General features: G+C 37.2%; 1 protein-coding gene across 19 annotated transcripts in view; it reads left to right on the top strand.

The window, feature by feature from the left end:
- Positions 1-8368: 8368 nt before the first annotated feature.
- Positions 8369-14973, top strand: part of LOC147871700 (GATOR complex protein Iml1-like) — a 55141-nt gene continuing 48536 nt past the window's right edge. For 17 of the 19 annotated variants that reach the window (XM_087360378.1, XM_087360391.1, XM_087360390.1 and 14 more), the window contains exons 1-9: positions 8369-8504; positions 8595-8690; positions 9363-9487; positions 9917-10061; positions 10922-11092; positions 12662-12786; positions 13819-14006; positions 14247-14443; positions 14705-14772. In XM_087360378.1, coding sequence (XP_087216504.1) covers positions 13994-14006; positions 14247-14443; positions 14705-14772 — 278 coding nt within the window. In that variant the 5' untranslated portion in view covers positions 8369-8504; positions 8595-8690; positions 9363-9487; ... (2 more) ...; positions 12662-12786; positions 13819-13993. Of the gene's footprint in view, positions 8505-8594; positions 8691-9362; positions 9488-9916; positions 10062-10921; positions 11111-12661; positions 12787-13818; positions 14007-14246; positions 14444-14704; positions 14773-14973 lie in introns of all 19 variants that reach the window. The other 2 variants (XM_087360374.1, XM_087360375.1) reach the window with 2 other exon arrangements.

The raw sequence follows: 14973 nt of genomic DNA, 5'->3' as shown, positions 1-14973 counted from the left end.
ATGTATTAATTGGTACAGCTCTTCTCTGGTTTAAGAGTATTACTGAATGTAATTGCACATTATGTATGAAGCTTCATTCTTTAGGTTTCAAAATCCTAAATTTTTGTTTCTGTAACAATACATGCTCTGGTCCAGTGGTTTTGAAATTGCGGGTCAGAATGAATTGTGAGGGTGCCTTGAAAGGGTCGCAAGCTTAACCTTTTCCTCACTGATTGTTGCATTTGTAACCACACTTGGAGGATACAATCAGGATCTTTGGTTAGCGTATGAACTGTAGTGATCTGATATGAACAGTTACATTATTTAATAAAAGTATTAATAAGGTAGTATATTTGCGTCATATTGTGAATTAGGTTAATATTTTCTGTCAAATCACAATTTTTAATAAGATAATAAAATATTTAAAATATCATTTCACGTTCCGCATCGAATGATCGATTTACAAATTGGAACGTCTCTTACGACATGTTTCGGTTATATTTAACCGTCCTCAGGTATAAATTAGATTGGTAAATCTAAAACTCGAATTACAATCATTTACAATGTTATGCAGTTTATTGAAAATGTTATTATCAGATTACTCTTATATATTAGAACGAAGGTATTGTTTTTTATATGGCGTGGTTCATCTGATGTTCAATATTAGTCGGTGATGAGTTGATAGAGACATGACGTGTCTAGCGGAAGACATCTAGAAGTATTACTGTGTCGGGTCGAGGTTTAATACTGAATAGGATGTGCTGAATGGCAACTGCCTTGTGAACTGTATCTCCCCTCTTTTATGCATATATCGTGGAGTAATATTACCAAGAGATGGCAGACCAAGTTATCTGAATATTAGTGTTTCAGAAGAGCAGTTGTGTGTGTGATGGGGAACCAGCTTAGGTGGAGTTGGAGATGTGAAGAACCAGACAGAATGAAGCACCTGGAATGTTTGTGACTTGGATAAGGAAATGCATTATTCAGGTATGTTAGGGAGTAGAGTTTATTTACATTCCATAGATCCTTATTAGGACTAAACTAAAGGATGTTGTTCATTGATGAACTTGCAGGCACTGTAAAGCAACAGACTGGAGACGCTGATGTTGCAGCTGTAACTAAAGGAATTGAGACATTAAAGATCCCAAATAGGACAGGTTGTGGGACTAAAGGAATGAAAACTGTAGTAGAAACCAACTATTTATCAATTTTTCCTGTAGTGATGTTGCTTGGAACACAATTGAAGGTGTGATAGCGCATGTAATATAAACAAAAGTTTTGTTCTCACTGTAGACAGTTTTCCACTCTAAAATGAAAAAGATGTTTCTATCAGAAAGATTCTGATGTGTTTTTATGTTCAGTAAGACAAATATAATAGGAAGCATACTGGCAGTTTTAGTTATGTAATGTGATATCATCGAAGGCCAAGTTGAAGGAAAGCGAGGACTGGGAAGAAGACTGATACAGCTAACCGACGATCTGAAAGAAGGAAAGAAGATGAAGTTCCAGGAATTAAAACGAGAAGCTGAGAATAGGGAAAACTGGAGAGCTCTTTTTGGGCAGAGCAATGGACCTGTCGTAAGACAGAACACTGAATAATAATAATAATAATAATAATAATATAGTAAAAATTTGTGTCATGGTATTAAGCTTTAGTAAGAATCCTTTACATAAGATTGAATGAAAATACACTTGTTCTAGTCACGCACAACAGAATAGTATTGCGTGCCCACTAAGCAGTGTTATAAATTTGTGTGTAACTAATTTAAAATTGAAATTCATCTGTAAACCACTGTCAGCATAAGGAATAGCTTTCTGTTTCTGTCCATGATAATGTCACGGAGGATATTTACTGACAGACTACCGACGTCCATCTTCTGGCATTCGAAAGAACAGCTTCATTATTGCTTTTCAGGTGATGTCATAGTTATCTTTAGTAATCTTCCACCTTGTCCATAAATTTGTTGGCTCTCCGGTCTGTATTCGGTCCGTGGCCTCCTCGATTCTCCTCTTCCATTCGGTCCTCTGTTAGGTCCATCTGTCCGAGGCTTTGATTGAGGTGTAGTATCTTAATTTGTAAGTATTCCTTTGAGATGGCCTCCGACATGTGTCTAGCAAATCTCGTGTGAGCTGCTTTTAGTCATATTTCTTAATATCCACTTCAGTATTATATCTCATTCTTGTTCTAACCAGGAAGTCTAAGTAATTACCTAGTTGGTGGGCGTGTGCTAGCATTAACAGAGTGACTGTGACTGGTTGTGCTTCAACTGGATATTTCTTGTTATGTTCCAGACAGGCGTTGTTACATCAATGGACAACATTGTTCCTTTTAAGTACCTGCAGTTGCCACAGACAGAGCAAGACAATACAATGGCCTTCCAACTAAGTATTCAACTATTTTCAATTGCCAGGTAATACACAGAATCTGTTACATGCAATATTGTATTCATATTGAATCAATATATATTCATACGAAACAATCTCTACCAAAACGTACACGGAAGAAACTACTGCTGAGCAGACGGACCGAGCTTTAACACGACTTGTGTTCATGGTTCATCAATTTGATGCGTGCTCAAGGTTCTACTAGAAGGACGGTAGATTTATCACCTCCCTAAGCACTGCAGCTTACCTTATTTGATAGAGGAGTCTCAATGAGCTGACCTCTTGCTTCTAAGCAAGCCTCGCTCCTCTTCTATGGCTCTCCGGTCCATATTCCGTCCATGGCCTCCTCAATCCTCCTCTTCCATTTGGTCCTATCCTCTGTTAGGTCCGTCTGTCCGAGGCTTTGATTGAGGTTTAAAATCATCTTCCTTTTTAAAGTGCAACCCCCAACCTGGAGGACCTGAGTACCTGTCTTAGTCTGACCTCTCCCCCCTCGACCAATCTGGGTAGGGAGGCCCTACCAGCAGCTATGCTACCGGCAACATACCAAGCAAGCCTTGCGCCTTCTAAAATTATTTCTTCACACGTGATGGAGTTGCTATCTTGAAATATTAGCAGTCTCCCTTGGAATATTGCTAGTTTTCGCAAAGAACGCAAAGTACCATCTGCACAACAGACAGAACATCGCAGTCTCAAAATTTGGATGTAAGAATTTAAGAATTTGTGTAACATAATTTTGTGAGACAACAAAAACAGTCTCATGTCTTGGTAAATAGCGATACATAAAATACCAAAGGTGTTTCACACGACGTTAAGAAGAATAATGTAGTTGAATGCGTGTGTTGAGATAACGGACGACACTGCATTCAGCCTTAAAAATTGTGTAAATATTTATAATTCAGGCTCTGAATATCCAGGTGTGCATTCTAAGCAATAAATATGAGACAAATAATTGCAAATATAATATAAATAGATTATGGACGGATACCAGGTAATATCACACTGTTGTGAGACAGTGGTGATGATGGAAGCCTGTTTGTCCTGTATGCAAGGTGTGTACTGTCCTGAAAAATGTAATAGAAGCTAGTTGGTTAAATTTGTGGTTCAATTCACAATCATCACAGCTATGCAATTATTAGAGCATTGTTACATAAAATAAGACAAGCCTTTGCAATTTCCAATTGCCTCTGGAATGCGAGTAAAATTAATTGTTTACCCACACTCCGAGACACTTCATATTACAAAGTGAGAAAATGTCAGTGGCCTGAAGTATATTTTACTTTGTGTCCATATGCAAATTTTTATTTTCATTACAAAAATTCTGATATCGTGCTCAGGAAGGCGGTTGATCGATAACTTTGAAATTAAATTTTTGTGTTGGAAATTTAATTTTAAAATAATTTTTTAACTTAACTGTACTTTTCCAGATCGAATAATAAGTCACAAAATGGTTTGAAATGATCTCAGTTCTTATTTTCTTGAATAAAGAATATTTATAAATTTAAAATGTATTTTGTTGTTCATTGATGAAATCGCAGGCACCGTAAGGCAACAGACTGGAGACGCTGATGTTGCAGCTGTAACTAAAGGAATTGAGACATTAAAGATCCCAAATAGGACAGGTTGTGGGACTAAAGGAAGAAGAACTGGACTTGTCAACGCTTCAGAACAAAATTGCCGTTCATTATGATGTGGAATTTAAACCTTCACCATTTCCAAAGAGGCTTTTGAGGTGTGTATAGCCCCATTATATTTTGCATACGATATGTACAGGTAAACTTTGTATGATTTTTTTATGGGATAAAGAATAATAAATATGTTAACATTAGTTTCAAAATGGTTTTATTTGGTTTTACAATAATTCACTCTGATTTGCATTTTTTGGTAACTGGTAAGATTTTAATTGTACATATTTCAGTGTACTGTTGTATTTTTAAATTATTTTACCCACAAATCTAAGAACTAAATCAGTTTTGAAGATACGTTGCATGTGAAAATGTGTGCGCTATAATACTAATACGTTTGAATCCAGCAAATACTGAACTTTTCTGCCTTCGTAGACTTTGGACGTCCATGGATATTTGTGTAGCTAGCAGCAAAAATGAATTTCTTACCTGTTGTCTATCTTCTTTAGGTCAGTCTGAATAATATTAAAACTTTTAATGACTTCCGTGTAAAAAGACCTTTTGCTACTCTGATAACTCAGAATAATATGATGTTAATTTTCTCACATTAATTTGTATGTCGTTGTTAATAAGTAGGAGGCTAAATGTTATGTTTTGTGTTTATACAATTTGGTAAAATCAATGCATTGCTTATATACTTACAGGTAGATTTTGATTAATCGGGTGTTGAGGAGGATATTTGGGCCTAAGAGGGAAGATGATGGGGCGTGGAGAAAACTGCACAATGACGAGCTTAAAAATCTGTACTGCTCCCCCAGTATTGTCAGGGTGATTAAGTCGAGAAGATTGAGATGGGCCGGGCATGTAGCGCGCATGGATGGGACAAGAGGTGTGCACCGGGTACTGGTTGGGAAACCTGAAGGGAAGAGACCGCTGGGGAGACCTAGACGTAGATGGGAGGATAATCTCAGGCGGGATCTACGGGAGATAGGAGTTGAAGGAGAGTGGGTCCGGTGGAGGGCTTTGGTTAATTCGGTGATGAACCTTCGGGTTCGGTAAGCCATCTAGTTAGTTAGTTAGTTAGTTAGATTTTGATTACAGTTTGTTATTGTCAACATTGTCAGTGTTGGTAAAATTCAATACAATTTTAGGAGCTAGCCGAGATTTTAGGGACCAAACGTAATGTTGCTGCATTTAACAGTACATTGCAATCAGGTCTTTTCTCATTGCTTATTATGAATTAATGACGGCTGCCTCCATTATAGCATTATTTGTAGATGAATGTTGACATCGAGGATGTATTGATTGGTACAGCTCTTCTCTGGTTTAAGAGTATTACGTATGAAGCTTAAAGAATATTGCCTTCATTGTTAAGGTTTCAAAATCCTAAATTTCTGTTTCTGTAACAATACATGCTCTGGTCCAGTGGTTTTGAAATTGCGGGTCAGAATGAATTGTGAGGGTGCCTTGAAAGGGTCACGAGCTTAACCCTTTCCTCACTGATTGTTGCATTTGTGACCACACTTGTAGGATACAATCAGGATCTTTGGTTAGCGTATGAAATGTAGTGATCTGATAAGAACAGTTCCATTATTTAATAAAACTATTAATAAGGTAGTATATTTGCGTCATATTGTGAATTAGGTTAATATTTTCCGTCAAATCACAATTTTAATAAGATAATAAAATATAAGATATTTAAAATATCATTTCACGTTCCGCATCGAATGATCGATTTACAAATTGGAACGTCTCTTACGACATGTTTCGGTTATATTTAACCGTCCGCAGGTATAAATTAGATTGGTAAATCTAAAACTCGAATTACAATCATTTACAATGTTATGCAGTTTATTGAAAATGTTATTATCAGATTACTCTTATATATTAGAACGAAGGTATTGTTTTTTATATGGCGTGGTTCATCTGATGTTCAATATTAGTCGGTGATGAGTTGATAGAGACATGACGTGTCTAGCGGAATACATCTAGAAGTATTACTGTGTCGGGTCTAGGTTTAATACTGAAATTCGATGCGGAACGTGAAATGATATTTTAAATATTTTATATTTTATTATCTTATTAAAATTGTGATTTGACTGAAAATATTAAAATATCAAAACTATTAATGATAAACTGTTTGCACAGCTTTATTCAGTCAGACATTTATGAAATTTTACTATACCAGGTGATCTTAAGGCAGTAAATACTAAATGTATAGTAATTGCTACAACAAAGATATGATTGAGCATTAATTCATTTACATTTGTGGATCCATTGCATGGGCTTTGTATGAACTATGTTTGTCATAAGAGATATTTTGATAGAGATAATTTGAGCTTATGTACAAATTATATAAGTTGAAATATAAACTTATGGTATGTAACATCTAGCTTTCTTGAATTTAATGACATTTCCAGGTACTAGCATTGTTAAGACCTCAAGTAGTTTGGTCTGTAACTTCAAAAATCTTGCTGTTTTATTATGCGTCGTTAGGATCTTGGTAGATTAAAGGTGTTATGCAGATTGTGTATGCTATTTTGAATTTTTATGCTTATGAATATGTCCTGTTTCTCTACGTTTCTAGTTTATGTTAGAATTTATTGAACATGATGCTGTAGAACAGGAATGTATGGGCTATCTGAATCCTGTATTTGAAGATTTATTAGACGAAGATGAAGTTAGAAAAATTCAGGGTGAAGGAGCAAGTAGACCTCTTGTAGGGAACACACCAGAAAAACCTGAGGAACGAATGGAATCTGAACCACCAGCAGAAGTAAGGCAGTATCCGGAAATTGTCATTTATGACGATACTCAGCATAGATATTTTGTGAGTGCAGTACAAGATGAAATAAGAACAGTGAAATTACCTGAAACAGATGGAATAATTATAAATAAAGGAGAAGAAAAAGATAAAATTAGCATAGCAACTGAAACTGAAGTTATTGCAGATCGAAACCAAGGGGATATTGTGAAAACATTAGAATCTCCTGCACATTCTTCTCAAGATGCAGATGAAATGGATACATTTTGCTTGGCAAAGGACAGTATACTCTTCTCTCAAGTGTCAACGAACACACTTGTGACCAGTAATGCCAAGGTGGAGCACGTAGGCTCCGAACAAGAGGCAGATCCTTGCCAAGTAGTGGAGGTAAAGGGAATTTTAAAGTCAGTAGTCTCTTCTTTGGAACCCATTAAGCATGTGGTCTACCCCAGCAGAAGCATAGAAACAATGGTACAGTTTGGCCCCCATTCCGTTGAAATGTTGGAAATCGTTGAGGAGTCTGCACCAGAGACTGATTCTGAGTCACCTGTTAAATCAACTAATGTCCAAGGAAACACAAGGAAGATGTTGCATGATGTTCAGGGAGGTGCTACTTTGACAATTATCTCTAACAAAAAAATTGCTAGATTATCACTGGAAAATGTTGAGCAACCACGATCTCAACGATTATCAGATGAAGAAATTATCAGGGTGAGTGCAGTTACTAGTAGCGATCCAACTGCATGTCTCCGTCTAACTCAGCTTCAAGCAGAATCAGTTGATAAATTGAATGATTCCCCACGTAAAGTGTCCGATCCTGGTTACTGTGTGAAAATGCATGCAACCTCAAGTGATAACCCACCTTCACTCTGCCTTCAGATGATGGACAGAATCGACAAAACAGAAGAGATCACTGTAACTGCATGGCGTGATTCTGAATATGTAATTCTAGATCCAACTAACAGACAGATTTCACATGCTGACAGCGGTTTGAAAATAGTGGGTAGATCTTCACAGTTTGCTGTTATAGAAGTTGGACAAATATCTGAACATAACACATCTACCGATCTAAAAGAATTAATTCTTAAAAAGGAAATTGAAGTGTCTAAAACATATGAAATAATTGGCAACTTTAGTGACCCAAATCCTTCATGTAACACTGCTGCAGTAGAGTTAAGATATGACTGCAAGAGTTTCTATGGGAATGACAAAGAGACTGATGATGGTGAACCTCCTCTTGAACTGAATGACAGTTCAAGCTCAGATGATGAAAGTCCATCTCTTGGTCACAGTGTGTCTGAAAATATTTTATCTGCTTTTGGTTTTGATGAATGAGAATTTAAATAAACATTCAGTTTATTGATTATAGTATATAAAGTTTATTCTGTAGTTATTCTTTAATATTATATAGAGGTTTTAACATGATCCACTGTGGATTACCCTGAAAACTGAATGATTTGTTACATCACAGGAATATAGCTTTTTACCACTGTGCGTACGCTGATGGGTCTTCAGGTTATGCTGATCGATGAATGACTTGTCACACAAATCGCAGGAATATGGCCGCTGGCCATCATGTAATGTGTTCTCTTCTTTTGCAGGACTGTAGCAAACAAATCGAAAGTCTTCAAAGCCTAGAAAATTTTATTCCATTGTGTGCTGATCATGCATTCGCGTTCACTGGGCGTTGACTGTGACGTCACAACATGGCGGATATGTTTCGTCAACTTTAAAATTTAGAATTAATATAGGTATATGTGCTTGCGTTTCAGATTTTCATTTATTTATATTTATTTATTTATTGAAAATGTACTACATACCGAAATCCTGTATCATTTCAGAGGGTGAATCTGTTAATTTTTTAAAAGATAAGGACAGAACCAAAGCATCTGATACAGAGTTGGATGCTGAGATAGATGAAGAAATCTCAACATTAGGTGAGTGGGTTTTTGTAACACATAGAACAGAGGCGCTGGATACATTAGCAGTTGAGGTGGGGGAGTATAGTTTGGACATTGAAGGAATACGGGAGGTTAGATGGCCTGATGATGGAAGACCAACAAAGGGAACTACGTATTACACGAGACTTGCCAAACATTCTTCAGGGTGTGGGCAACTTTGGCAAAATTTGGTCTGTATGCAGGCAACGTGAAGCTCAATACGTGTGTGTGTGTGTATATATATATATATATATACACTTTTATCTGCATAATTTTCTATACATTATATACAATAAAAATATAATGATGATAACGTGAAAAGTTAGTAAAAAATGCAATTCCCAACCTAGGCTAGGGTGTGTTTATTTTTAGCACATTTTACGTGGTCACCACACCAACAGGTACACACTTTAGATTCCTAGTGACAAAGTATCGGGTGTTTGTAGCATGGCTCACGATGCCACAAGGAAGACCTTAGGCCCTCGTGTGATCTCCTTGCTTTCCGAGGAGGTGTACTGTTATAGATTCAGTGTGAGTGCCTTGTCTGTCTCAAAGAGGAGTTTGAGATCAGGGGATGTGCTTAGTGGCAAATTTCATGTGAACTGTATCTGTAGTGTGTGTGGACTGGTAACAACGAAGACATGGCAGACCAATTTGTCTGAATATCAGTGTTTCAGAAGATCAGTTGTGTGCGTGATGGGGAAGCAGCTTTTTTGGAGTTGGATTTGTGAAGAACCAGACAGAACGAAGCACCTGGAGTGTTTGTGACTTGGATAAGGAAGTGCAGTATTCAGGTATGTTAGGGATTAGAGTTTATTTACATTCCATAGATCCTTATTACGACTAAACCAAATGATGTAGAACATGTCATTTCATACAACATACATGAACCTCAGTACTTTCGACACAATTACAAGGACGTGTTTCACATGGGAATGTACATAACCTGGAAAATAAGTTTACAAATTAGTTAGTCAATGCTTTTTGGAGGAAATAATCTCTTGTTTACTGTTAAAATAATGTGAAACCTATAAATACACTCTGTGAGCAAACTGCAATTTCTTAATATTAAAGCAGATAGTACATGTAGTTACCATTGGGCTTTAGTCAGTCGTTACAGAACAAGGACTGCATTAGTACAAAGCATTTGATAAAACATTAAAGGTTTCTTGTAAAAACCCCTGTATGGAACATCATTAGCGTGTACTTTTCTGCTCTGCTAGCTGGTTGGGGTGGAGACTGTAGGAAAGGAAGGTGGACCCACCAAGTCGGAGGAATCTCCTACCGGTGAACCCCGGAAGGTCGGAATCCATGATAGCGGCATTCCATGGGCAACATTACGACCGTCTGCTCCTCAAACAAGTACAGGTATGCAAAAGTAATTCTGTAAACTGTCTTTAAAAGGTCGATTTTATGGGTGCCAGACTCGGTATCTCATTTCTATTGAAAGACATAGATTATGGGGTATGTGAGATGAAATAAATAATTCTGTGACATAAGAGTGGATATAAGTGTCCTGTTATTACCTTCAGGTTTTCCAGGCAAACTTTGTGTACATTTTTCATAACTTTTCTTGTCTTATCCTTGTTTAATTGTGTCTCTTTGCCCCCTCCCTCCACCCAATAGTAATAAAAAGAGAAATCATTTGTAAATGTATGAAAGGAATGTTAAAAGATTGATTTCTGGATCACTATAATTTCAGCAGTGGCTTGATTGACATTTCATTATAGCTGTTGGAAAAAAAATGTTACGCACTCGTCTGAATCAGAGGAATCTGGTTGGTGCCGAAATCGGTTAAACCCTCTGACATCCAGCTCTAACACTGGTGGAGTGCTGTTCAATTGTACGTGGAAGTAAATCCGCTAACTGTGAATTTTGTCTTGCGCACAAAAGTACAGAATGAAAATTACCGATTTCTTCTCATCCACTCAATTCTTTTGAACTGAAGTGAGCCATATCTTGAAGTGTCAGTATTTATTACATCCAACAACCAATCAGATTTCTATTCAGTCACTGCAACAGTACCAGTACCAGTTGAAAATAAATAATTCTGAATCTTTATTACGCAGTTTTCTGTTCTCAGTCGTCACTTTATCTCTCTTAGGTCAAGTTATTCGGGTTCTGAACTTCATTTTCAAACATTCCTAATTTGTTTTCTTTTCCAGAGTTGTATGATAAATTTTCACCAAAGTGTTCTGTAGTGCAGATTTGTATGTGCATTATTTCAGGATTAAATTTGGGAAAGTGGCAATGAAATGTCGAGACTCTAGAGCGTCGTCACCCGCAATGCAAAGAACAGGTGCCTCTGCCATGTGTGTCAGTGGATAATACCCCGACTCGTCGTGGAGGTGTGACGGGCACCATCGCTGATTACACTCCTCATGGTGCCATCCATCATTGTGCGTTGTGTCAATGAGGTTGAGCTTTGTGGTCTTAACAAAATTAGCTATTTTTAAGATACTTGACTTTGCAGTATCGTGAGCTGGGATAGCTCAGTCAGTACAGTGACTAGCTGCAGGCTGGGCGATCGGGGTTCGATCCCCGACGGGGACCGAGGATTTTTCCTCTAGTCTCTGCGTCCAGACCGGCTCTGGGGCGCACCTAGCCTCCTCTGCACGATTTTGAATGCTGAAATAAATTAGGATGTTATTTTAATGAGGCTGCATTGAAAAGGTGTCAGCATTAATAATGCATTACAGTTATGGTTGGAACTTACTAATATGATGTAGACTAAAAGGGTAATATTTTGATATAGTATGTAATACATTACAGCAATTTTACTAATCACGACACAAGGAGCATGTGAACTGCTTTGCTCTGAGAACTGTAACATAATTGGGCATTTTTGTTTAAGCAGAAGTTAAACAAATTCTGATGCTGATTTTGCATTTGCATTGTGAGGAAGAGAAGTTTTTAGTGTGAACTGCCTGTTTGGTGTTCCATACATTATTATAGGTTTTTTATTCCAATTTTTGTTAAACTAAGTTAAAAATCCAAGGCAAAGCATGTAGGTAAATGTGTAAGCCTGACTTAGTAACTTCTGAAGAGGTTATTGTATTTGTCTTGACAGACACAGTTTCATAACCAAATATCAAAGTGGAAAGTGTGAAATTGCAGTGATCCATATGTATAACAACATTTATTATTAAGTAAGTAAAGTGTAAGTTAGTTCAAGAGTTAGAATCACGTGTATATCGCAATGTTGTGACAACCTGTAGACTTGTAGGTAGATTGCAATTTTTAAGAGAAACGCTGTCTCTATCTTCAGGGCTGACGTGGCCATGCTTGGATGTGGAGAGATTGATACGGGATCACAGGGCCCTTATACCTGTGACCGATTAACTAATATTTTCTCGAAGACAGTGGCACATTGAGTCGGTTAATCAGATGTGCCCTCAGAAGTTATGTAGTGTCAAAAGACGTGTTACAACGATTGGGAATGATGCGTCCGGAGAGATTCTGACTCAAGCAGGCAAATATTGCACAGTAATGACTGCATATTTAATTCTAAAGACAGTTTCGAGTTTCCAAACACAATTATGGGCTCATTACTACATGTTTGGTTTATGTACTGCAATATCTTTATATATGATTCATGAGTAAGCTTAGAACAATTGTAAAGTTTGCTTTATGTCTTCTGGTTCTTAATTATCTCCATAGCAGTAGCTGAGATGACATAGTTGATTAGTAGTGTTTTAGTTGGGATATTAAAATTTATTATTAAGCAAACCAAATTCCACAACTAAATGTTTCGTATTAAACTAGTTGATTAGTGTTGAAGTAGTACATTCTCTTCATGAGTTATTGTTCTTTTTTCTCCTTCAACTTTTACATGTGAAACTGTTTCACTTTTAATTTCGTCAAGATTCATTTCAAGTTTCGGTGGATGTGCTGAGTGGCAACTTTCATGTGAACTGGTATCACGGTGTCACACGAAGACACGGCAGACCAATTTGTCTGAATATCAGTGTTTCAGAAGATCAGTTGTGTTCGTGCTGGGGAAGCAGCTTTTTTGGAGTTGGAGATGTGAAGAACCAGACAGAATGAGGCACCTGGAGTGTTTGTGAATTGGATAAGGAAGTGCAGTATTCAGGTATGCTAGAGCGTAGAGTTTATTTACATTCCATAGATCCTTCTTAGGACTAAACCAAATGATGTAGAACATGTCATTTAATAAAATACAGTGAAACCTCTATCCATCGTTCCCGGAACTATCGTTTTCCCGGATGCATCGTCTGTTTTGTTCGGTCCCGAATACATCCCATATAAAATAATGTTACATTTTCCCGCTTCTATCGTTCCTCGAACTATCGTTTTATCGCATCGATCGTTCAAAAATCTTAGTTCCGGCCCGCAATGATCGTTTCTGAGAAATTATAACGAAATTTACGCGATATTTTTAGAATTTAATTCCGAAAGACGCACAATGTTTTTGGAATACACAGTAGCGGTAACCTGTTATGTCGCCCAACCAGCACAGATTCTTTTGGAATGAGGGGTGCTCATTGTCAGAAATTTTACGAGTTAAATTAGGGTGCACTCAAATTTCGTTCCAGCGATGCCAGATGGCATGTGCAGTGTGAATTTCTTCACAAATGCTTTTATTACAAGTACAAAGGAAAGGCGGGCGACACTTTTCATTCTTCTGGTTCATCTCGTTTCCAGCGGTTCAGTGTCTCTTCTACAGCTACGTTTCGTTGTGTTCGGCAGTAATAGTACTTCCATTCTTCCTGTTATTGTCCGCGAAGGGGGTGGGAGTGGTGAGGAAGACGACGAATGCGAGCCCGAAGCTGTGCCGAGTTTTGCCGAAGCATTGGCAAAAGTGAAGTCGTTCTTTTATGCGCATAATATTACTGAACGTGACGAGGAAAACATTTTGAACGTGGAAAGTGCTCGGTTTGGTCTAAAACGTAAAGTTTCGACAAACCAGTTGTCCATTAAAGACTTTTTTGGTAAAAAGAAGTAACTTTGAAAGAGAAACATTGTTTTTTTTTAAATGTTTAATGCTTTCCCGCATTCATCGTTTTTATTTCCCACCCCCGCCGAAAACGATGCATCGAGGTTTCACTGTATTAATTTCAGTTTCATCTAAACACAAGTAATTGCACATTCTTGACATTTCCAGAGTTGCAGTTCAGAATGAGAGGTATGACGACTGGACAAACACATTGGTACAGTTACGCCGACTTTTCACTGATTATCAGAAGATAGTGCTTGAATATCACAAAAGACCTGGGGTTCAGATTCCAAAAGCTGTCAACTCTACAGCGGCACAAGGAAATTTTCTTGAAGTCTTGAACATGTCTCTCAATGGTTGGTATTTGCTATTTTAACTGAATTATGAAAACCTATTTTTTACTATTTTAATATTTTCAGTAACAAAAAACAGCTGGATGGACAAACACACACCCACATCTTTCCCATTATGCAGTTTGTGCATAGAACATATAAGCCACCATAACTAAATGGATTCTGATGAACTCTGACATTGTCATGCTATTTTACCTCTATAATGAATCTGAATTGTATGTACAAATTTATTTATGTACACAGTTTTTGAAAAACACTACTTAGATCGCAGTTTTGATCGAACTGGACAGTTGTCAGTAGTAATAACACCAGGAGTTGGAGTATTTGAAGTGGACCGGGAGTTAACTAATGTCACAGAGCAGCGCATCATTGATAACGGTGTTGGAAGTGACCTTGTGTGTGTTGGAGAGCAGCCACTTCATGCTGTCCCACTTCTGAAAGTATGTTGACTGAAAAGTGTATTGTATATATTATTAATGCAGTGTAGAAAATTATTTTAACTTCAGGCCAGTTTAGCTTGTTCTGAATTAACCATAGGCTATAGAGCCTCACTAAAATATTGTCAGTGATATTCTCAAACACTGTTGAGATTCTTTCTGCTATAAGTTTTGTCCTAGATGTTGTTCCTTTGAATATTGTTTATATACAGATATCAGTTGAAGACAGTGTTATAATTACTGTTTTGTTTATTTGTTTCACAGTTCCATAATAAAGATACCTCCTTCAGTGCAGCAGATGACTATAGTATGCCTCATTGGATCAATTTAAGGTTGTTGAAAAATAGTAACACAAGTTTTTCTTTGTAAATAGTTTTTTAGTTCTAAGCAGCAGCATCATCGGCTTAAAGTTATGTACCTTTAGGGCCATTCTGTCCTAAACAGTATTATGTGATTAATATTGAGATATAAAAACCAGAATGACCAACTAGTGAGTAATTGTTTGACTGTGCATAATATGGAGTGATTTGGTG

This window comes from Zootermopsis nevadensis, unplaced genomic scaffold (genome assembly GCF_977971745.1).
Source record: "Zootermopsis nevadensis isolate Lab colony 2312 unplaced genomic scaffold, Znev_1.0 Znev_ptg000044l, whole genome shotgun sequence".
Taxonomy (NCBI): domain Eukaryota; kingdom Metazoa; phylum Arthropoda; class Insecta; order Blattodea; family Termopsidae; genus Zootermopsis; species Zootermopsis nevadensis.
The sequence above is the reverse complement of the archived record's forward strand: the minus strand, read 5'-3'. Positions and strand labels throughout refer to the sequence as shown.